We start from the raw sequence: 25,683 nt of genomic DNA on the forward strand, positions 1-25,683 counted from the left end.
AATTTGACTTTAAATTTAGTCGTGGAGTCGTGAGTTGTGCTTCGTTTGTGATACTGATGTGGTATTTTAATCAGCGCTGTACTGTTGCTTTGGAAACGGAGAATGCATGAAGTTTTTGAGTCATTTGCTTTCCTTATTTTGTAATTAGTTCATAGTGAAATGCTTTTCGTCTTCTCAAACTCCGCCCCTCTTGATTTCTTTCAAAACGGTAACCAGTTTGTCGCAGGCAAGGATTTTATTTTCGTTTTTAGAATGCTCTTTTAAGAGTACAAACCATACAACTTACAAATCTGTACGGAACAACGCGTACGTCTTCAGGGGAACCGGTTAAATCCTCCACGGGTCATTCAACACAGAGAGAATGTTGACAACAAATGTTAACTGTGTAAGGGATCTTTAAAGCGACCAGGGTGACCTTGACTCTAGTGTCATTGTGAAAGTGAAAATTATTCTGCTGCAAAATGATATTTCTACGTACTAAACACAAGTTAGGGACTGTTCACTTTTTCCACGGTCATGTTACGAGGGCCTTTTGTCACCATGTCACCTTGTTATCACATCCTCAAAACACGGATAACAGCCGATAATGTTATACATGGATGCTAGAGAGGTTAAGTTTTCTATTTATAGCTCCTCAAGGAGAAGTGTGTTCCATTTCAAAACTTCTTCTCCTGATACTTACAAATTTTCTCCTCAGCATTACGTTTTAAAAATAATTTATGTCATATTCATCTAAAACAATGACTTTCGTTTTATTAAAGAAGGCAAGTCGTTATGACTTCACATCGAGGTATCATGTCTGATATCAAGTTCCATACATGATTAAATATTCTCACGGTATGTAATTAAGGTTATGTTTTACAACAATACGTAAGGATCAATTTTAAAACACACGTTCCAAACAAGAATGTGAGGTAGTGATTAAATATGTACTTTCCGAAAGTATTCTTGGAAACTTTTAGTCGGGGTTGTAACTAAGTTGCGAAAACTTTGCTATTTCCTTCGACATTTATGTCCGCCTCTCTGGCTGTCTACGCCTGTAATAGCACGAGAACATTGAATGGATTTGCAACGGAACACGTTCGGGAATACCCGTAATAACATCATTGCTCAGACAGCGGTAAAATTCTAGCAAATGTTCAGAAACTGCTAATCTTTGCGTACGACAATTCGGCTTTATGGAGTTTGTACCAAAATTAAATTTCTCGGAAAACTTTCAAAGTTTTGTTGACAACTTTTTAATATTTTTGCAGGTGGAACATGCCGACAAAAGTTTCTAATATTCTAATGTATTCATGAGAGAAAAGCTTAAATTCTGGTAGCAACTTTACTCGGTGATAGAAGAAGGTAAATTTCATTAGAGAAGAGACATTTTTGTTGACAAACTCAATACAATCGGATATCACTGACATATTTCGGTTGCTCACTTGTTTCCAATGCTATTTTCTGTGGCTTGTGTTATCTGTGATCTTGTCATTCATTCCCATTATACTTCATTCTGTGACGAATATGAATAGTGGCGCTAAATTAAACTGTTACATCATTAGTTAACGAGCAGGTGGCTACATAAAATCAGTTTACCAAGTAATAAATAACACTTGTGTTTTGGACAGAATGAACGTTGTGAAAAGAGATACACTGAAGAACAGAAGCAGGTCTTCTGCTCTTGGTAAAGGGAAAAGGATTGGAGGCCGAGGTATAACTTTATACTTTTGAGGTTACTTTCAGTATGCTGCAAGTGTTTATTTAATTGGTAATTTTTCAGCAATCTGGCTTAAGATATCCAATGGCAGACTCTTACATTGAATCTTTGGTTTTAATAAGTGACTGGGAATTTCATGACTAGTTGAGAGACGTAATGTCGTAAGAAGACCTCTGCTGTATGGTGTTGTATTGCTATTGTGACTTTGTTTTTTAAACACAGCTGTGTATATAAAATGTCTTTTAGTAAAGTTCTAAAAAAATTGATTTTTTATAGTAAATGCCCTTTGTCATCTTGTCTGAATTTGCAAGCCTGTTGATAAATCAGAAAGTAATGCACAAATTAACAATTAGTTTTGACTTTGTTATCAAGGACTGCCATGGTCTTCACATATGGTCAGTGGGAGAGATCAAAATCAAATTTTAGGAAGAGTTCCAATGGTAACACCAAAGTATTTTGTGCCATCCTCTAGTATGCAGGCTGGATTTTCTGGATGTAATATTGGTATGTCTGCCTCTTCAGGAACTGGTAGAAGACAGTTTTCAATGTAAGTTTTTACCAAAATCATGTTAATTATTTGAAAATATTGTGTAATTTGACCACTGACATCTAAATCTGATAACATTATGTTCTGTCAGGCTTGCCACAGAATTTGTTTTACTTGTTCATACTAGATGCAGATTAAATGAAATTAAACCAAACTAAACCCATAAAACACATAAGAAAAACTACTGGAAAAGAAATCCTTCTCTTTTAATGGAATGCAATAACAGTTTATCTGATTTCAAACACTGATGCATATTGAACTTTATTTGATTGCATGTGTATGAAGATTATTCTACAGTGCTTCTTTGTTATATGTGCTGGAGGTTTCCGTCATCCAGTGGCAGCGGATCGCATCCACGCACATCTTCAGAAATTAGAACACCAAGATCTGTTACAACTAGCACCAGTGATAGAATTTCTACGTGTGTCGTAGGTGCGTATTTGTTTCTGATGTGGCGTAAAAGTTTTTATTAGGTGTTTGATGATTATATAGTATAGTACTTGAAGTGATAGAGAAAAACTATAGAATTATTTCTTATTGTGTTTAAATCTATCATCTTGATCCAGTATTTCAGACTCGGAAGAAGTTTTCAAAACTACTGATAAAGATAAAGCACTTCATGCACTTATATGATGAGGTTAGGTTTAAAGAAAGAGGTTACTGCATCATGCCTCACTGCCAGCCTACAGAAATTAAATTCTGAATTAATTTATAAATGGACTTTGTTTGTGGGTAACATCTTTCCCAATTTTAAAATCCTAACCTAAAATCTTAATAAACTTCTATAGTTACTGTTTTCGTGATAAGCAGAGGGCCAACTATGTGATATTGGAAAATTACACATTACATCACAATTTTTACAGGATGTGAATCTTAAAAAAATCACAATTAACATACCAGTCCCTCTGTTTGCTACATTCAGCACCACCATATGTTCTGTTTCCTTTCTTCTCCTTCATTACTTCTTTCCAAGCTACAGTAGATGTGACTGGTACATTTTTCAGCCATAAGTTGTACTAAAAAACACTATATGAATTTTTTGTATTAGGTAAGTGATATAACAAGTGTGATAATTTATTTGTTGATTCTGTACAGGTTTGTAACAGTGGTTAATTAGTTATAGAAACTCTATGTTGGACAGTGTCCATTTCCGGAGGTATATTTGTTATACAGAATGTTCTGGAAGTTGCCCCAGCCACCATCTTCAGGTGATTGGTTGTCCTTATATTGACACTTTTTTGTGTTGTTAGTGACACATACAGGACCATCAATAGTATCTTGAAAGGACTGTTGTCACTAACAATATTAAAAAAAAAGTGTTAGTCTAATGACAGTCTTGTGAAGACATAAGTAGAGCCAACTCCCAAAATATTGGGTATATCAAATATATCTCACGCAATAGATAATGTTGAGCATAGTGGTTATATAATTTATTTACTGTTCTTGTTACAGCGTTGACAGAAGGGCGTGGTCAGGCACGTGGTGAAGTTGGTATTGCAGCTCTGGATATCAATTATCCACACCTGATACTGTGCCAGATCAGCGACAGTCAAACTTACGTTAATACTCTCACAAAAATCAATGTCTTGAATCCAATTGAGGTACATTAGATTTTATGGGTTGTTTATTATATTAATATGAATACTGTGAAATAAAAATATGAAATTCATATGTGTAAGTTATTACAAGCCACAGCAAATTCTTTGTTATTCAAGATATCAGTAGAATTTGCAACTGAATTCTCGACCAATTCTGTCCATTTCTCTTTCTCACACCTAATTTCTCATTGAGCTATTTTTATGTTATCTCTGGTCTTCCAATTGATCATTTTTCAGTAAGTTTAGTAAAGAGAATTTGTATAAGAACTTCTTGCTTTCCTCATCTGAGCTCGTCAGGTTCTTTGTGTAACATATATGAAATTTCAAAACGCAAATCCTGGTGCTTCGAATTTTACAAGTTTACATAAAAAATGTGCTTTTTTGCTGTTGATTATCTGCTATATACAAATATGACAAATTGGTAAAAATTAAGTTTTAACTAGTAATAATGTTCAGAATTAATTAAGATAATAAGCTTTTAATAGTTTTTTTTAAAGCAGTAATTGTTTTGAATCCAGTGAAAGCAAATTAATTTGGTTATTTGTAGTACTGTATGTGGAAGTTTGGTATTGTTTTTTCAGCTTGTTTAGGCTTTTGACCACAAATTATTCTTCCTTCCTCAGATTATTTCTACATTTTTTTAGAAGGTAAATACAAACATTTAAAATTTCCAGGCCTCTTCAGTGTGACCTTTTTATTCTTAACAGATTATAGTACCAAACACCTTCTGCGATACACAGGCAATGAGTAAGCTCTACACTCTTGTTCAAGAAGCATTTCCTACAGTGACTCTAAGCAGTGTCCTGAGAAAGCATTTCAGGGATACTAGGGGACTACAACAGATTCAGCATCTTTGTGCAAATGAATACTCATCTATTGAAATTGTGGTGTCACAGAAGTACGTATGCTTTCAAACGGTAGAAAGGCCCTGTTTATCCTTTACCAATGTTCTGTGGATTAGTTTCATAATTATATATTTTGATTACACAACATATCATGTGTAAGTTAAGTCAAGTCTGGGTTTGTGGTTTAACGATGTGCTGGTGCTGCACGTGGTCAGCTGGATCATGTGTAAGCTGTGACACGTGGATGATTAAGGTCGAATGTCATCTGTCTTCATATCCGGTGTCACCGACATTGTATTTTTTCCTTGTCTAAAGTTGTATTTACTCTCTACAACAGGTTTTATGCATTAGCTGCAGCCGGAGCTTTGCTCAAATACATTGAATTTGTTCGGAATGTTTTATTTGCACCAAGGAGTTTGAAAGTGGAGTATCAAGGATCACAGAACACTATGGTGATAGGTATGCACTTCTATTAGTTTAAAATGTGGCTTGTATGAGATATTCGGTAGAAATTTATCTGAGGGCAATCAGAGATCTATTTGGCCCAGTCAGTCATTATAAGGCTTTGAGACTTGTATGCTATTGATTCACTAAGTTCTGGATGACATTCTTGTAGAAACACATGATTTGTTGACGTTTATTGCTTCCGTTTTGTCATACACACGTAAACATTAACATATATCTACTCAGTGTGTTCTGGAATGCAATGGTTTGTGGTATTGTAGGAGGTTAGTTATTAATGTTTTGGAGAAACAACAAAATCATTCTTGATTCTGACTGCTCAGAGCTCATAAACGTGACAAAAATAAGTGGCAGATATCAAATATTCTGCATTCTTATTGTGTAGTAGTATTCTATTGTAATATAATTATAGTTCCACTTTACTGTCACTTACACAACTTCAATACTGCTTAATGCATTATTACAGCATTTGACTGGAGTTGCTTCTGTTTTAACTGTTATACTACCATAATTATGCAGTTTCCTGGTGTGAATTTGTTGCAGTATGTTGGATTTAATAACAAGATAAACCACTCCAATAAAAAGTAAAGTTAAGTTTGTCCCACTATGCGCCATGTAGGCGTTTGGGGTGAGTGGAGGTATAGCTCCTCTCTTCCTTGACCTCGGCACTAGATGGGGGTGAGTGGTCAGCATCACGCCCCGGCCGGCTTTACCCCCGGGAAAGGACCCCTTACCCATTGTAGAGGAGGCTGGGTGGGCCCCAGAGCCGGTCTGGACGCAGAGGCTAGAGGAAAAATCCTCTGCCCCCGTCGGGGATCGAACCCCGGCCGTCCAGCCCGTAGCTAGTCACTATACTGACTGAGCTATCCCGGCTCATTAAACCACTCCAATACAAAACTTAATAATTAGAAATAAGTACAGTCTTCATAGTTTTTAATCTGTGATGCTATTGTCTACAGTTACATAGTTACGTGTAATTATCTTTGTCTTGTCTTCGTTGTGTGCGCTTGGTGTAGTGTCACGGTGTACATAACGACACAAATGAAAACAAATTTTATTGTATTTTATTTATATTATTTTTATTAACTTTTATGGTTTATCTTCTCATTAGATCCAACATAATACAACATATTTATGTTATGATAAGTGATATTATAGTAAAATTATAATAACTTGCATAATTGTTAATACACCGCCTAGAAAATAATTTCCAGAACCAATGGTAAGTTGTGCATTTTTGTATGAAAATATGCATTTGTTATAACCAAATATTGTATTCTACTTGTTAATGAAAGTGTATTCATTTGATACCTAGACATGAAGACGGCACATTTTTTGGAACTGATTCTGAGTTTGCGAGGTTCCAATAATCAATACAGCCTCATGGGTGTTATGAACCACTGCCAGACTAATGGTGGGGTTCGTCTGCTTCGATCAAACATACTAGAGCCTCCGTGTCTACTCGAAACTATTCTTACTCGACTGGACTGTGTCCAAGAAATATTGGAGTCATCGGAACTAAATCTTGCTCTGGAAGTAAGCGACATTGTGTTCTATGTTACATCAGTGTAAATTTTTTATTTTATCATATCTCAAATACTTCTCATATACATAATTTAGTTTAAAAGTAAAAATCTATTAAATTATGCATCTCAGTTTCATGTACATTGGTTGATGGTCAGTCTTAATGATCAGGCATAGGGCTCCCCCCCAAATTGAAACAAATATTAATCTTTTGTAGCGCAAGGAAGTGAGAGCTATTTCCTTCAGCTGGTGGGGGAATAGAATCTTCGTGGAAAGAAAGTCAGACTGAAACAGGGTGAGATTTAAACGTGTGAGACTGATTTGATTGAAGTGTATGGATGAGGTCACATCTAAAGAGAACAATGAACTGTCAGGTGTTCAGAAGTTTTTAAATGTGTTACAACTGTTTGGTATAATATATGCAACTCATACGGAATTAGACTTTTCCCAATAAAAATATTACATGAATTTTTACAAATGCATCAGCGACTGCGTTTGGTTCACTTGAATTGTGTATGGATAATTTATTGTCCTTTCTTGACTTATAAATTAAAGGTTAATTTTAAGTGTATTAAAGGTAGACAAAATTGAAGAATTATACTCTTAACAATATTAAAAATAAGTATATAATTTAATATATTGATTCATACTTTAAACTGGTAATAATATTCTTGTTAATTGTATTATTATTGATACTGTTAACTAATCTGTCTGTAATTTTGTTTTCAGTCACTCATGCCAAAATTCTGTGATGTGAATCATTTGCTTGCACTATGTATGCAAATGCCACGGCAGGATAGCAAGGAAGTGGCCGAGACACAGATGAAATACACTTTACTACTTAAAACAACATTGGAAATATTACCAACCCTCAGACTGGCTCTTCAGAACTGTGAATCCAGGTTCCTGTGTGCTGCTAGAGAAGTATGAACTATAAATTAACGGCACTCTTTCTGAAAACGTAAACATTTTTCTTTGTCTCAGCTGTTTCGCAAAGTGGAAAACTTTCGCGCAAAATCTAGAGCAGTTAACAAGAAATATACATGAAGATGATTGTATTCTAGGATCATGCACTGCGTAGTCTGGTAGAAATTGTGTTTCATCACCCTGATGATGGAGGCAATAAACAGCTCTGAAACATCAGTCACTTTTTACCTAAGTAGGGTTTGAGGTTCTTATGACAAGTGTGAAGATATCTGTCTTTTGGGTTGTAATGCCATGTACTTGCTTCTTCCATCATCAGGGTTCATGGCACTACGACCCAGAAGGCAGCCATCTTCGTACTTACTGCCTGAGATCCTGAAACCTCACCAAGAGAAATATATGATATTCTCCACATTTCTGGGCATGATAAACTTCTTTGTTGTAAGATATTATTTTTATGTGAATAATTTGTATATCAACATTTTATTATCTTTTCACAATTATTTCACTGAAATAATAAGTGTATTATGATGTGAATTTCCTTTCAGTGTGTATCTCAGACTTCAAATAGAAACTGCAGATGTACTAGATTATTTCGTAAATAATATTTGGGATAACAGTTATCTTTTTTGCAGTGTCTTGCTGATGAACGCTACCAAAATATTCATTGCAAAATCTTATCGGTCTTACACGACGATGCACGCACTGCAAAAGGAGCAGAAGCCTCCCAAATGCAATGTAACTTTGCCGTTAAAGCAGGTATCAGTGGGATTCTGGATCTAGCCCGACAGACGTATTGTGAGATTGTTAGTGATATATCAGGTTAGTTTTCTTTACCTGTGCCAAAAATTAAAACACTTAATTACTGTAGTACTATTAGTTATACTTATTGTACGATGGGTCTGCAGTGGTCGCGCGGTCTGAGGCGTGGGCCTTGTGCCACTTGGTCGCTGGGACCGTGGGTTTGAATCCCACTCAAGCCATGGATGTCTTTCTGTGTTGTGCTGTCCTGTGTACAGGTAGAGGCCTTGCGACGGGCCGATCCCTCGTCCAAGGAGTCCTACCGAATGTCTATAGATCAAGCCAACGAAAAAGTTGGGACCCGCAGTGCTCAGGCACTTGAAGAACGGGTCGTTCCCAGTATCCCAGTATTGTCTGATAATGTTTCTATTGTATTGACATTTAATAGTTTAAACATGTTTTTATATGTAAATTCTGCCTTATTATATCCAATATTCATAACTAATGAACCTATCCTCTATCAGAATTTGTTTGCAAACATTTTAATAAATTATGCTCCATGTATTTTACCAGAATGTCAAGATGAATTTTTGTGTTAGATTACATAAAGTAGTTCTGAACAGATAAATATAAATTTGTTTCCGTTTTCAGCTCTTGTAGCACGTTTAGCCAGTGAACACAGTTTACCACTGAAGGTTAATTACAATGGTAATTGGGGTTATCATATTCAACTTTCTCAAAGTAAAAGGCACATCAGTGAATCAGATCTGCCTCCAGTCTTTGTTCAGGTCAGTAGTAATAATTTTATACCAGAAAAGAGAGGGGAAAGGACACTTGAGTCAAAGAATTTATACACAGATCATGACTTAAAACTGTATCCAAATATTTGTAAATTACAAACAAACTTTTGCCACTGCCTGTGTAGATAAAACATTTTCAGCTGAAGAATTAAAACTAATGAAATCCAGGAAAGACATCTAGACATGTGTATAGTTTATAATTGAAATATTTTTCGCATTTAATTAGATAAAGGTTTATGCAGTCCTTAAAGCAAAGAAGTTTCTAAATTTCTGTTTATCTAAATTTTGGGTAAGTTTTGCCATGCTAAACTCTGACAAAGTGTTCAAGAGTTCAATGAAGGTGTTGTTTTATACACTTTGTGCAAAGAATGCCTACTAAAATTGGGAAATGAAGCACATCCCTTTTGTTACAATTGTAATAATTACGAGCATTAATTTTAATTGTGGTGTTTAATATTTTTAGGTCCACAAGAATCGAAATACCCTGTCATTCACTACCCAAGAGTTAATCCAAGTAGATCGAAGAAGTAAAGAAACTTTGAAGGAAATAATAATGCTGAGTAACGTGTAAATATAGATTTAGTGGTTAATTATATTAAAATAAGCAGAAATTAGCTGTGACATGACCACGCCTTGGATGTTCAGGCATTAAAAACTTTTATTTAGGGACTTAAATCAACATTTATTACTTCAGAACAGGCAATTGTGTAAAGGAAAATAGATTAATCAGTTAATTATATTTTTGCTGTATTTCAATACTTCTTTGTTTCAGTGTAATTTGTGATCTTCTGGCAGATATAAGGAGTGACATTGGGTGCTTATTCAAGTTGTGTGAAGTAATTGCTGAACTGGACATGCTTACCTCATTTGCTAATTTGGGTTCAGTCTCTACGTATGTTCGACCACAATTTGGGAGGGTTCTGGATATCAGACAGTCTAGGCACCCCATATTAGACTTCATTTTACAGCATGAACCAGTTGCTAATGATGTGGTATGTGCAGTATATTGCTGTAGATAAGAATATTGGGTCTAGATTGTAAGCCTTATTGGGAACAATGATTTATTTCAGTACTTTTTCAACGACAGAAGCTTATAACCAAATGCAAATGGTAGTGATGATAATGTTTGCCATACTGAAGTGGTTCTTAACCTTTCTTATCCCTAACCCAAGTTATTGATTTGGTGACCCAATCTTGAATATTAATTGCATTTAGTGAATAAACGTAGGTAGGTCATTTCCTATAAAAATTGAAAGACCAATTAACTGTTAAATAATAATAAGCATTTTTAAAAGTAGCATTTACAACAGTAATTGTGGAGCTTTGAAAATACATATATATATAAATACATTTATCACAGGTTGGTACCTGCCAAGGAGCTAAGTAACAGATGAAATGTGAAAAGTTATAAAATAAAATAAAGGAGTCGTGAGACTTTCAAGAACAGAAGTTGGCATCAAACTCTGTGAACTTTGGTATTTTATATGACTTTTCAAACCATGCTCCTTTTTTCTTCTTCTCTCTCTCTCTTTTCATGCCCACGCATGCACATTTCTGCCTCTGCCCTCACCCCTGTCATTTTGAGTGCCACCTTTCTACCTTCACTATCTTATCAAAATAAAATTTCAGCCAATATTCAAATTATACTGAGATACTGGATGACTCACTTAAATTAATATGATCTCATTTTGTGCCACGACTCAGGGGTTTAGAATCACTGCCATACAGGATCAGGAAATTCATCCTAAAAAACAACATAGTCAAATGAATACTAAAGGTGAACACAATATTGTGAAACAGGAGGTTACATTCCAGAAGGCAGTATGGAATCCAAGCACAGCTACCAGTAGATGGCATAAAAATACGTACTCCAGACACGATACACATAAAGTAGCCCTTAATAAGACATACATTTTGTGTTAAGTACATTTTATTCAAATGATGTGTTATGCTTGAGATAATTACACCAAACAGTGAAGTTATTCTTATTTTAGTTTATTCAGCCATGCTTTCGTAACTGCAGGTAATTGTCTATAATAAATTGGTAAGGAGGTACAGAAATTAAGTTGTGGCCTGTTTTAAAATACTACAACTTGGGCAGACTGAGGAAAACCAAGAAATACAGGAGAGCCAGATTCTGGGCTGAGAATTGAATGAGGAATTTCCTGTCACTAAGCAGCAGTGTTAACCATTAGGTGTGATGCGTGATTCAAATGTTATGTTCATGTACAATTACGTTGAAGGTCATCTGTATTATGTCTGAGGAAAAAAATGGAGGTAAATTCTGAAACATCAGAATTTTATACTGATAACTTCACATGCTTTGAAACATCTGAAGAAAGTATTGAATTATGTAGCCACAAAGGTTTAGAAACATTATAAGTCGGTAGTTAATTCAAACAGAAAGATTAAAATAATTTTATTATAAACATTATAATATAAAGCACATCTGTGTTGCTGTGTGCAACCTTGTAATTTATGACATTCTCTTTTGTAGTTTGCATCCAGTGACTATAACTGTCATATAATCACAGGCCCAAATATGGGTGGGAAGAGTATCTACATCCGTCAAATCGCTCTTCTGCAAATAATGGCACAGGTAAGCAAAATATAATTCTGGCTTAACTCAGTTATTTTCACTGTTTCTATGATCTTAAGTTTGAAATTTTCCAAGAATTAACATGTTTAAGGAACACTTGAATAGATGTATTTATTAATAGAAATACTTAAGACATTTTTTAACTTAGTTGCTAAAGACAGTCTGTAGAGTTACGTGTATACATTTATTAAGTAACTTTTCTCATTCATAAATTTATTCTAGAGTGCATAGTGTAAAACTATATAATATATTTACTCAATCCTTATCCAACTGAAGTATAGAGGAAAACAGCAAATTTATTGAATGATTTCTCAGCTTTTGTTTTATTGTAGTGCTCAGACTTATTCTTCTGGATTGTTTCTAATAAAACAGTCAAATGAATGTCCATGCTTCTTCATTGTAGCCATGAAAATACACTGAAATTCTTTGGAAACATTGTTTAAAATGTATTTAACTGGTGGCAGTCTTGTCCTTTTTCAACTACAGTAATTGAGATATTATTACAAAATTTATTCAGTATAATTCACCATTGAATTTCTAAAATTTCTTGTTACCTGATCTCACCACTTGTTTTAGACGACGAACTGTAAGAATGGATATTTGGTGACATACTAGATTTAAAATGAACGATGAATTTAAACTTTACACAGTAAACCAATAATTTTGAAAATGTCATGGCTTCAACAGACAACATATTACTTGTAAATGTGAAACCTACATGTTGCTTGTATTTCAGTAATTATACTTTGATTCAGTCTATTTTAATTTCAGATTGGTTGTTATGTGCCAGCGCAAGCAGCAACTTTTCGCATATCAGATCACATATTTTCGAGGCTTAGTTTTGATGACAGTATTGAATGCAATGCATCTACTTTTGTGCTTGAGGTATATTGTTTAATAATGTACATAACCTGTTGTTATGGAAAGAATTAATAATTTCCCAATTCTTTTCATAAAGTCTTGTTTTCCATGTTGGTAATATTTCCTAAATTTCAGTAATGTAGAATTTCTGCAGTGCATAGCCATCATAGCCATATTGTAACAGATTTTCTAGAGTTTCTTACATTTTTACTGTTAACTTGCCAGATTGAGTTCAGGTGTAGATTTCCTGATTCTCCTGTGCAGAAACTGCTCCAGTCAACCATCAATGTTACGAGACAATAGTTTGTATGATATCCATTAAACACTTTCCTTGAAAGTCATTAGAAGTTTCTCTTAAGAGTGGAATGTGTTACGAGAATGTACATCAGGCTATAAAGATTTTAAAACGTCATTATATCACGTACATGTCGTACACAAACTCAAGAAAATTGATAAGATGGTTTTACTCACTTAATTTGAGGGGGAAGAAATTTTTGATGGTGATGAAACAGAAGAATGTGTAAAAAATCAACCTGTGCGTGTTAGGAAAATTAAACAAAATACCGAGCTCTGTATTTCAAACGTCACTGCAAAAACTCTGGACCAGGTTGCAACAAACACAAAGGTAAGAGTGAATGTATTACTGAACACAATGGACATTTCCAGCACTTAATATAAAATTGTTTTAGTTTTTTGATTTCAACATATTTTATTTTTTTACAAATAGAACATGTATTTATGTATATCAAATCTAAAACTTCTTGACGATGGTGAAGAGTCAATTGAATAAAAATTTTCTTGGATATTATCCATCGTCTAGTAAATATAAAACGTAAAACGACGTTTCGGAGATGGGACTCTATCTCCGAAACGTCGTTTTACGTTTTATATTTACTAGACGATGGATAATATCCAAGAAAATTTTTATTCAATTGATGTATTTATGTGTTTTGATTCATTGAAGCTGAAGGAATTCCAATTTATCAAGCAAGTGATGACACCGAACTCTCTTATCATCGTGGATGAGTTGTGCCGAGGCACGTCTTGCGAAGAAGGAACAGCCATTGCTTGGGTTATTATGGAGCAGCTCATGGAAGAAGACGCTTTCATCTTTCTAACAACGCACTTCCTGTATCTTACTAAACTGCAGGAATTGTTCTGCAATGTAATGAAGTACGTGACTGATATTTCTGCTGCAGAAATCTTAAGATACGAACACAACTTATTATTTTTCTGAAATACTGCTATGAGAGGACTATTGCAATTATATTCCTCAAAGTCACACATTTTAAAATATTCTTTTGTAGACAAATATTTTCCATTTGTATGTCTTTTATAATTTTAGCACTCTCTTTCAGCCATCATTTCGAAGCTGTGCAGGAAACTACTGATTCAGGTCGAGACCGACTAGTATACACCCACAAACTGCTTCCAGGTGTAACTCCAGTTGATAATTATGGTCTTCATCTAGCTCAAGGATTAGCCTGTCCAGAATCAGTACTGGACAATGCTAAGAAATTGGCACAAAAGTTATCGTTACAAAGAAAGGTGAAACGTGGCAATCATAACTGTGTTTGTAAGGGAATTCAAGTTGTGGGTAACTGACAAGAAGTGGTCGTCTAGCCTCGGACTTACAGCTTCCTATTATGAAAAAGCAGCGTAAAATGTTACACAGGGCCTTGGACCTAAGCAGCGGAAAATTTGTATGGAATCTGGGACGTAGAATGCCTTTTGAAAATGTAGCAAAGTTAAATTATTTGGGAATAACATTAACAAATCAGAATTGCATTCACAAAGGTATCAAGAGTAGCCTAAATTTAGAAAATTGTTGTCGCCATGCAGTTCAGAATCTTTTGTCTAACTATCTGCTATTTAAAAATGTAAAGATTAAAATACACAAAATTATAATTTTACCTTTTGTTTTGTATAGATATAAAACTTTACATCTCATATTGAGTGTGTCTGAAGACAGGATTCTTGGGGAAGGTTTGGACGTAAGAAGAACAGAGTTGCAGGAGGGTGAAGAAATTTGCATAATTTGTAGTCTTCGTCGCATATTAAGATAATGAACAAGTATGAGATGTGTGGGGAATGTAGTATGCATGGGGGAGATGAGAAATGTATTTTTATTGCTGCCTGTATTTAGAAATTTATACAAGATTTTAGTTGGAAAACCTGAATGGATTAGATCAGTTAGGAGACAAAGGCACAGATTGAAAGGTAACACTAAAATGTATCTTAAAGAAATAGGGTGTTAGAGCGCTAGGTTATAGATTGCTGTGAGCACAGGAATGAATTTTCAGGTTCCATTAAAGGCCAGAAATTTCTTCACCACTTGAGCAATTCCGATCAGTCGAGTTGATTATGGAGTTATTAAAGTGTGCTAATTTTAAACACCTCTTTATAAATAAGTTTTAAATTAAATAACACAGATTGAAATTATTATATTCCATATATCTGTGATAATTACTTTTGAATCATATTTTCATACTTTACATCTGATAATAATTTAGTAACTCTTTATTTAGAATTAATTTGTCATAAATTATCTCATCGCAGTTTGTCTTATCTTATGCACCTTCAGGCATTTGGTTCATCTGTAACGAACAGTGATATGCATAATTACTATAAATTGGCATCGACTGTAATTGAATGTGTAAGAGAAGGCACCTTCTCTGCCCAGAAACTTGAGGAGATGAAGCAGAAGATTTTCATGAAAGTTGGGGAGAATGATGGTACTGAATCGTGGGATGAGGATGGTGGTGCTTTGCAAGAAGAGGAAGAAGTGGTACAGGTAGACTTTCCACATTCCAAATATATTCTTGTTTCCATTGATTGAGTGAGCCTTTTATTATTTATTGCCACTTCTTCCACTAAATTGTAATTTTAACCCTTCATCAGGCATTAATAGAGTGGTCAAATCAGTGCAGATGAGATTGGTGGGATGCGTAGCATGCATGGGGCAATGAGAAATGCAAAGTTTAAAAATTGAAAACACATCACAAAATTAGTTGGTTAAAAGTGATTTGGCAAATGAACATTTTTTTTATCCCAGTAATGAAAACTCATAAATACAGTGTGGTGAAATATCTGATTTTCCTCAGTTCTTTGGGATAGATTCTGTGATAGTAAAATTAAATAGGACATATCTGCATCCCTCCTAATTCACTATCCATAATAACACTTACGTGTCTTTAACACTAACCTCTGTAGTTCACACAGCATTAATCAATATGATATAAAGAATACGTTCTCATATGTGAACTTTCCCCTCTCGTAATGTAAATTTGGCTATAGTATGTACACTTAATTAATATATGATACCAGATTGCATTTTGATGAAGGTGGTTTTCAAAACATTGGGAAGGTAAAGGTGAAGACTGTAATGGTAATACAGATGGAAAATGTTCTTAGAAGAATAAGAATTCCTTTTCTAAAAGAACGCAATAATGATTTCTCTTTACTTTGTTTCTTATTTTAATCCCTCTGTTAAAATGTATCCATTAAATTATTTTGTAGCCCACAAACTGATTAACAAAACTGATACTCCCCCTTATTTGTTATCTCCAGTCACTTGGTACAGTCAATAACGAGATGCATGCTAGTACCAGTTTGCCATCTCTTCAGCTCCTGAAAAATAAAGGAAGAAGCTGGACTTCTAAGGAGTCATATGCCAAAATATTTTCTGATGAATTTTTCCATGAGAATGCAGCAGAAGACAAGGCTGAGGGTGCCGTTCAAGAAGAAGCAACAGATGAGGTACGTTATTTTTGTACCGTATTAACCGAATTGGCATTTGACATTCTCTTAAATCAAATGAAGAATTTATTAAATTTATTTATTTACATATCTATTAAACCTTAACTGGTGACATGATAGAATATCGACCTTTGCCCTTGGCAAGTCAGATACTACTGATAACATTCATGACAATGTGCAGAGATGCCAGAAATGGAGTGTGTTTCGTATTTATATTGTTAATGATGTTTTCTGAATACTTGCAGCTTAAACACGTCTGGGAAAAAGAATTGGGGCCTCTCACTATTTATGTCAAAGCACATTTTATATTAAACCTAATTTCATAAGTACATAAAATTACCAAAAGTTATACTGTAGGGCAATTGTGAACCAGTTCTTTTCAGTTTTTATGTTATGGTTGGAATTTTAATTCTATTCTTTTATTTTTTCATACAGTATCTGACAGGACACTGAAACCATTCTTTTGTTTTGCTTTAGCAGTCCACAGTTCTTAACCACACTTTTACTGCCAGACCTCTTTACAGCTGGATATATAGTGTATTAATGTAAAACTATTAGGCTGTTGCAACTTTGATATTTATCCATTCCCTTCTTTAGACATTTAAAAAGAGACATGAGATTGAAACAACAGCAAAGTCTGTAATATTTTTGGAGCAACAGACAGGAGATAGATTTTTCTCTAAGCAGATTCTGAAGGAGGTGCCAACAAATTTATTTTGTGCTAATATGATTTGTAATCAGGTAGTTGCTTCTATGCCAGAAGTTCAAGAATGTGTACAGGAAGAGGAACCAATGGAAATAGAATCCACTTGTACTCATGAAGGAGCTGTGAACTTGTCACCAATCATATCACTTCCTGAAGAAATTCAGTGAGGGAAATCAGTAGTGCTGAAAATGTATTTAATTCAATTAAACATTTCCTGTTGACATCTGGATGAAAGTGTCAGATACTGACTACAGCACAAGTGTTAATAAACTTAAGGTTGAGGGAATAAAATAATAGTTGATAATAGAAAATGTTAAAACTTGTATAAAGAATAAATATAGTTCTTTTACCTTTCACATGACAATACGTACTTATAGTTGCTGTCAGAATTTGATAGCTAATGTAACTTATTAAACTAGATTTAATGTACACTTGAGAAATGTGTTATGGACTGTTTATTGGTAAACCAAAGTAAATTAAAAGTTAATAATAAAAAGTTTTTTAAAAGATTGTCTCAGTTGTGTTGATGTGGGTTGTTATAGCAGACTCATAGGGTTATTTCCGAGGCTTTTGGTATTGTGTTAGTGAATGTCTGGATTCAATGTGAGGGAGCAAGTTAATAAATTGTTTGTTATTAACAGTATACTTTTCTGACGTCTTTTCAATACAAAGCCATTAATTATAGTTTGTCATCTTTCCATTTGAATCACAGAGCACATATTCTGTTGCTGCTATTTCTTTTCAAGAGCCGGGATAGCTCAGTCAGTATAGTGACTAGCTACGGGCTGGACGACCGGGGTTCGATCCCCGATGGGGGCAGGATTTTTCCTCTAGCCTCTGCGTCCAGACCGGCTCTGGGGCCCACCCAGCCTCCTCTACAATGGGTACCTGGGTCATTTCCCGGGGGTAAAGCCGGCCGGGGCGTGATGCTGACCACTCACCCCCATCTAGTGCCGAGGTCAAGGAAGAGAGGAGCTACACCTCCTCTCACCCCAAACGCCTACATGGCGTATAGTGGGACAAACTTTACTTTACTATTTCTTTTCATACAATGGCACTATTGTCTTTGCAGGTAACTTATCTTTGCTTGATGTGGTATTTGTTCAGCTTGAATTATTCGGAATTCAGAATTTGTAATTAGGCATGGAACGGAATATCTCTTTTCAGGTGTTACTTACCAACCCAAATGCAGAAGTACAATTTTTATGGATTGAGCTAGTGTGAACGCTCAGGAAATTTGAAAATTTTCCGATAGATCGCTCCTGGTTGAAAACGAAATTTATCATTCGCATTGCATCAATTACGTATGTTGGTACGAGTAAAGAAATTGTTATATGTATTTGATTAATGGTTTATGTAAAAGTTCGTTTTATCACTCGTGATCGAAGTATAATGTCCTACAGATGATCATAATGAATAGGAAAATATTAAGTAGCACAGCCATAACATTGTAATGATTTGACAGCGTAACTAGAATTATCCACAGCCTAAATTATGGTGTAGACGAATGGTCTTGGTAAAGGTTCCCGTCATTTGGATGAATGACACTCACTGTTATGGCAAGGCGCAAATTAAATAAACATATAGGCTTGGTTACCTAGCATAAATGAAGAAATTCATCATTAGTGTAAGAAGAATTTTATAGTGAAAATGTACGAAACTGCATAAAGGCAGTCTGTTTCAAGGTTAGGAAAAAGTACTGAAGTAAGGTTTTAGACTACTTTTTGTGTCATATACTGATGTTATAATAGTGACCTAATAAACTTTCTGGCCGCTGTCCAGTGATGATAAGGGCTAGCCTTAGTTTAAATATAGAAAAATCTGTTGTTAGCTTTCTAGATGTGGTGTTGCAAAAGAGGTGATAACAGTAAGAATGTGAGAAGAATAATTCGTAATGACCTTTATTATAGGAATATGTAGCCATAAAATGAACATGAAAATGACATTTTAAAGGTAAATTTATCTGTCTTTAGTAATTTTATATGTCACTTTGATAATATTGAATGTACGGTGAACATGTATATAAATATATTTAAGTCACATGTGATTGGATCTATTTTGATGTTGATGGTGTAGATGTGATTACTTTTATTTTGCTGGCAGTGACATTGTTGACCTAAACACAGAAATGGCAACTGGCGAGGAAGAAGTTCGAGCCATCTGGAAGATGGCAGATGCTGTCTGTTTTGATGTTGATTCAACTGTCATTCAGGAGGAAGCAATTGATGAATTGGCAAAATTTTGTGGTAAAGGGGATGAAGTTGCTAAAATGTGAGTTTTTTTCCAATGTAATACATGTTTATACATTGCATGAAGAATATGCATGTATATTTTAAAAGCATAATGACTGTAGCTTTTTATTGTACTCCTTGATGTTCATCATGTGTTATTATGCCTTGAAAAAGTGTTGACTCTAATACTTTTCTAAGTCTCTCCAGTAGTCTCTCAATTTTGATCTTGTAACTGATAATACATGAGTTCTTTTATGTAATTATTATAAAGCATGAATTTAATTCACTTTAGTTTATTTGAAGTACCATGTGGCTGTGTAGCTACATTATTATTTAATGTTTCTGCCATGGGTGTCTTCTTTTTTAAGTTTTTGAGAAATAAACTTAACTTCTTACTTTATTTCTAGCATGTTACCAAATAACATAACTAACCTGTTGCTGTTGGTACATTATGTGAGAATAATATGTAAGCTTCTTCGTTTCGCAACTGATATTCACTTGGACGGACAAGATATTCCCAGCCTTGAATGGAACCTGGGGATTCATTGTCACATTCACTGAAACCTGCCACTGAGCCATATCCTGAGCTAGTGAAATCCATCTACGCCCTCACATTCTATTTATATGAGGAACATTTTAATATAATTTTTCTGTCTCTGATAAGTCTCACAGGTGGTATCTTCTATTCAGGTGTTTCAGTTAAAATTTTATATACATTGCTTGGTACTTGTGGGTTATCGGGACACATCCCTTTAAAAATAGGTTAGGTTAGGTTAGGGTTGTTGTTATCTGTTAGTTTGTTCAGTTATTTATTGCTATCCACACACTTTAACCTAAACTAACCTAACCTAACCTAACCTAACATATTTTTAAAGTGATGTGTCCCGATAACCCACAAGTACCCATTGCTTATCTCCTATATGCATGCCACTTTTCCAACCCATTGCATCTGCCCCGTAACTGTAATAATATCTGTAAAGGAGTACAAATCGTGTAACTCCTCATTATTCAGTTTTCTCCATCTTTCTGCTACTTCCTCTTTCATAGGTCAGGTACACTTCTCAGCATCTTATTTACAAACCCACTCGGCCTGGTCTTCCTTTAAAGCAAGAGATGAAGTTTCACACCGATACAAAGCAACGGGTAAAATTAGAATCTGCATTTTAGTATTTCAGGTGTTGGATGGGAGGCAGGAAAATTAAAATTTTCTGAACTCGCTGAATGCAATTTTAATTTGTTATTGTCATTTCCAATTATTTTAATTTTGATACATTTTTTAAAAGAATTTATTAGGAATCTGTTTGTAGTTATCTCATCCTACAGGATGTGGACATACACTTGATTTTTTCTGCGTTTATTTCTTGACCAACCTTTTTAATAGTATCAAATAGAAGATAAATTCTTCACGTATGGGCCACAATGAATTTTTGTTTCTGTATAATAAAATTTGAGTATGCATGTGGTTGATTAATTATACAATATGTAAGTGTATTTAGAACTGAATGGGACATTAAAATATTTCACAAAATTTAAATTCTTGTTATGTTGACATTTGTTGGATCCTCGTAAGCAGGGGTTAGAAAATCTTGGCTGATTTCATCAGTCACACAGTGACGGATAAAAAGGAACTGGTGAATTATTTTAATGTAATTCTTTTCTTACATCCTGATGTTAAAACACATCATGAAAGCTTTAACAAATGCCCTCGTACCCATGCCATTTATAAATTATATTAAATTAGAGATAGCAAAACAGAATATTCATGACAGAAATCAACAACTTTTTTACTTGTTAGCTTTGGATTTTACTTGTCTCGTGAGCAGACAAACGCGTATGTTAAGCCCTGAACATAAGCGTAGGGATTTTTGGAATGTTATGTTTTCTAATGCTTTTGCAGGACCAAAGAAGCCATGAGAGGAAGTCTGAGTTTCCAGCAGGCATTTGCTCGACGCTTGGAAATTATTAGACCACAAATGAACCAGATACGAGATTTTATTCGAATGAAACCTCCGAGGTTGACTCCTGGCATTAAGTAAGTTTTTTGTTGCAGTGCTGGTGATTGTGTTATTATTCCTCTCTTTATATCCGCTGGTCGTGGCTAAAAGCCCTGCCATTTTCAATCCAGGAATAAGTTAAGTGGTAAAGAAAATGGTGCCGATGAAAACCGTCCTTCTGTGACTGCTGAAATCAAAATGAAGCCGTAAATTTTATTATTCATGTTGTTGTATTGTAATAATTGATATTCTGTGAAATATGTTTATGGTTTTTGTGTGAAATTTGTGTACTGAAGTTTTTATTTGCATTTTTACACACATCTTGAGGGGCTTGCTTAGCCAGTGTAAGGTACACTGTACATTAATTTTATTAGAAATCTAACCTTGGTTGGTTGTTTAATATCTTCCCGTAGTTCTGCACTGTTTGTCTTCTGGGTTTTTGCACCACGTAGTCTGGTAGACATTTACCGATGTTTCAGAGGTCCTTCGCTGCCTCCGTCATCAAGGAATGTTTACAAAATTCTGTCAGACTACACGGCGCTACAACCCAGAAGACAGCCATCTTTTAATTTTATGTCACTGTTTTTAAGTATACGTGGAATGAAATATATTTCAGTCAAAATTTATGTCTTAATGAGATTAATATTTTGCATATTATGAGTTACTCCTGAGGTAATCGGCAGTAGATGTAATGGTTAACACAAGCTTTTATGTTTACAGTCTTGTTTAATCCACTGACGTACCGAGTAAGAATTTTATTGGAAGTAAAAATTAGCTGATATTTTCATGGCGGTGGAAATGTCAATTGCGGTATTACGGGTCGTGACACGTAGTCCTTAACATTTCAGAGGAACGTGTTGCATTTGTCTTTACATCATTGAGGATTATTTTTGAAATTTGATTTATAAGTACTGTAGATGTGTTTTATTATTTGAATTATTCCCTACAGGCGACTGATGGATGTGCTACATCAGCGAAGTGTTCCTGTCTACCTGATATCTGGTGGTTTGAGAGGGGTCATAACTCCAGTGGCACTGGAATTAAACATACCGTTAGAAAATGTGTACGCCAACAGATTAAAATTCTTTTTCAATGGCAAGTGTTTGTGGTTGTATTACGATTAAGTATTCTTTTGAATCTGTGTAAATTACGAGGTGTTACTCGGTGTTTAATTCTATCCTGCTCCCGAATTCATTATTTACTACCATAGATATCTCTGATTCCACAAGAAGAAATGTTTTGTAAAAAGCATTTTTTTCAAAGGTGTTGCTGTAGAACCTTTGGAAAGTGCTAGATCGCTGCGTTCACATCTAAAGCCTAGGTAGTCTCTTCCCTGATAGAAGAAGCAGATGCTCTCGTCTAACTTGTAGTGCAGTTTCACATTAATAAAATTGGAGGAATATGAAATAAATATTTTTTTCTGTTCGATAGAAGCTCTTAACGTTTGCTTCGATTCTGCTGTGTGAAATGTGTAGATTACCGACCGCAGCGTTACGTCGATTTATATGTACGTGGCGAGTGAATAGTTTCACCAGTCGGTGCTCTCACACACGTCTTGGAATGAAAAAAGAGCAAAAGAGATTGCACCTTGCTAGCGTTACGAGTCTGTGCAGTCGACATCGCACCGTGCCCCAGCCAAGCTGGTAGGTGTGTTGCGTAACATAGGAACATTTTTTTTGTTCCTGGAACACGCACACTAAGTTTGTAAACATAATTCTGACTCGCTCTGTGTATTTCATGTATTTTTAAAAATATTTACAAACATGGTATAGTTCTTATGCATTTTTGGTAGTATGTGACGTTCTGTTCTCTCCTAACAAATTTCAGGTGAATTCGCTGGATTTGATGAAAATGAACCGACATCAAGAAATGGTGGTAAGGGAGAGGTTATAAAACTGTTGAAGAAGAAACATGGCTACGGTAATGTAGTGCTGATTGGTGATGGTGCAACTGATCTGGAAGCATCTCCACCAGCTGATGCATTTATCGGTAAATATATGTGACCGGCAACGTAATGTGAGTTCTGTGGTTGTCCGAATATGAGATTGTTTATTTTTATCACAGGTACTTTTACTTTTTGGAACTACGTTTTTATATTTTCGTATAATTTTTTACTTCAGATTTTCCTCAGGAACTGCACTGCCAGCAAATGTTCTGTGTTGGTACATCTAAGAAAAAATGAAATTTGGTTATCTGTTTGAAGATAACGTTGTAGTTGAACATGTTTAAATTTTGTATTTTTAATGCTTTTAGGTTACGGTGGAAATGTCATACGAGAAGAAGTGAAATCCAAAGCTAAATGGTTTGTGACAGATTTCAAGGAACTGGTAGATGCTCTTTGAGACGCGGTTTACGTTCTTAAATGGAGAAGCTGAGATGTCAGAGCCAGTGTTGACTGAAATAAAAATTGGTACTTTTTTAAAATAAAACTTGGTGAGATTTTGGCAGAAATTAGTTCACGAACCGTTAATATTTCATTATTTCAACCTAGAAAACATATCGAGTGTAATTGCTCGCAAAGACCTCAGCGTCTGCATTTGATAGCGCAGTTACACCTCAATACTAAAATTTTGGCAATTAATATGGACACGAGAATGAAGATATTTATTTTTATTGACATTTTTTTGCGTAAGACGTGGCAGAACATGTCAGAATCAGAATAATAAATCAACTTTTCAGTTTTGTTTGAACTGATGTTATGTGAATGTTTTACCAACTGCTGATTTAGAAAGACAATGAACCTAACTCTTATGCGGCCCATCCACGTACGAGTCCGGCTCGGCTCGGGTTCCATCGAGCCAAACTCGTTTGTGGGTGGGGTGTCACGAGTCGAGTCTGCTACGCGTGTGTGGTGAAATATATCCGAGCCCGGCTCACGAGTCAAGCTCGCCGAGTAACCAATTTCCCGTGTTCAATACACGTTTTGGGATATTTCAAAACCTATAATTTTATCACCACCGTACAAGGTGAAAGGAATTGTTTTACCTTCTTTCAGAAGAGGAAGGTTATATTTTGCATGGACTGGATCGTTTCAAGGTCATATTATCAGATGGTATAATAGAGGGTGCGTGGAGTAAAGATGGCAGCGATTTTTTCATTATCATTGCTTGCAATTTCCTGCTTTGGTCACGAGTGTTGCGGACTACAGTGAGCGCCTCAGCGATGGTTTGTGAACATCTGCTGAGGCTTCTGATCGTCCTCAGTGTGTCACTTTTTTTTAACTCTTTGCGTAGGGTTGACATTTGGTCCCACTTGCTTGAACTTGTCGAACAGTTCATTATTTTTATGCCGATTACATTTAGGAAGCTCGAACAAAGCTTTTCTCTTATTTGTTTTATCTCAAATCCCAGAGGCTAATTGATAGAATGCTTCCTGAGTCCTGCTGCACATTTTACTGAGGAAATCATGATAATTTTACTCATTTCAGATACTTGACCTTTCAACTGCATGAACTCTTACATTTATGATTGTTCACAATTAATTTGCGCATTTTATCTGATGAAGGACGCAGCCTCAACTGTACCTTTGCTCAGTTATTTCTCAAGGAAATTGTTTTTGCAAGGGAATTTAGTGATTTACAGTCGGAATGTTTCGTGAGATTTCTTGTAAAATTCGTTAATGAATTATGTCAAATCTTCTTCTTCTTCTATGGCTCTCCGGTCCATTTCGGTCCATGGCCTCCTCAATTCTCCTCTTCCATTCGGTCCTCTGTTAGGTCCATCTGTCCGAGGCTTTGATCGAGGTTTCGAAACATCTTCCTTTTTACGGTGCAAGGTTGTTAGCCTTGCGACCAACCCCCAACCTGGAGGACCAGGGTACCTCTCCCCCTCGACCAATCTGGCTAGGGAGGCCCTACCAGTAGCTCTTGGGGTCACTGACGTACTCAAGCCCCACCACCTGTCCGATGGGTACCAAGATCCTTTCCTGGGGGTGAAGCGCGGCCGGTGCGTGACGCTGACCACTCACCCCCAAGCTCCTACATAGGCGTGTAGCGGGATGCTTTAATTTACTTATATTTTGGTATTGGTGTGTTTCCTTCCAAGAGAAAATCTTTGTTAGATTTATTTTTCTGATCTGAAAAAAATGTTTACCATTTTGTTAATGTTTACAATCGTCCTGAAGTTGGTCTTAATAATTGGCGCTTCCCAGTTTTTTGCACTGAAAGAAATCTCAGCGGTGGCTAATTTCAGAAGACTGCTGACGTCGATAAAACTTCCCGTGCTGCTTTCGTTAAATAAGGAATGTGATTTATATACGCACACTCACTCTATAATTCGTGAACTGTAAAAGAATGAGGAAGGAATTAAAATTGTATTTTGTATAATATTTGTTTAGGGCTTGAAATCAGTTCTATATTTCTATGGTAGAGGCAAATATAAATCTATTTAGT

The 25,683-nt window shown here is 35.3% G+C and overlaps 2 protein-coding genes across 3 annotated transcripts; both read left to right on the forward strand.

Annotated features, from left to right (window-relative positions):
* The first annotated feature begins 1,402 nt into the window (after positions 1–1,402).
* On the forward strand, positions 1,403–19,311 carry LOC110836126 (mutS protein homolog 4). 2 transcript variants are annotated; one of them, XM_087351630.1, is made up of 19 exons: positions 1,403–1,696; positions 2,075–2,249; positions 2,572–2,681; positions 3,702–3,850; positions 4,555–4,745; positions 5,030–5,151; positions 6,470–6,690; positions 7,408–7,602; positions 8,238–8,424; positions 8,995–9,131; positions 9,607–9,710; positions 9,916–10,135; positions 11,641–11,742; positions 12,514–12,627; positions 13,568–13,776; positions 13,962–14,151; positions 15,188–15,397; positions 16,174–16,362; positions 19,172–19,311. In XM_087351630.1, the coding sequence occupies exons 1-19, from the start codon at positions 1,615–1,617 to the stop codon at positions 19,172–19,174; spliced, it is 2,910 nt and encodes a 969-aa protein (XP_087207756.1). In that variant the 5' UTR covers positions 1,403–1,614; the 3' UTR covers positions 19,175–19,311. The 2 variants fall into 2 exon arrangements, with proteins under 2 accessions (XP_087207756.1, XP_021932660.2); XM_022076968.2 differs by lacking the exon at positions 19,172–19,311 and adding an exon at positions 17,104–17,578.
* On the forward strand, positions 19,197–23,983 carry aay (phosphoserine phosphatase). The gene is made up of 5 exons (XM_022076975.2): positions 19,197–19,339; positions 21,197–21,331; positions 22,243–22,388; positions 23,121–23,282; positions 23,547–23,983. The coding sequence occupies exons 1-5, from the start codon at positions 19,197–19,199 to the stop codon at positions 23,633–23,635; spliced, it is 675 nt and encodes a 224-aa protein (XP_021932667.1). The 3' UTR covers positions 23,636–23,983.
* Positions 23,984–25,683: the final 1,700 nt, after the last annotated feature.

Source organism: Zootermopsis nevadensis, unplaced genomic scaffold (assembly GCF_977971745.1).
Source record: "Zootermopsis nevadensis isolate Lab colony 2312 unplaced genomic scaffold, Znev_1.0 Znev_ptg000019l, whole genome shotgun sequence".
In the NCBI taxonomy this organism is placed as follows: domain Eukaryota; kingdom Metazoa; phylum Arthropoda; class Insecta; order Blattodea; family Termopsidae; genus Zootermopsis; species Zootermopsis nevadensis.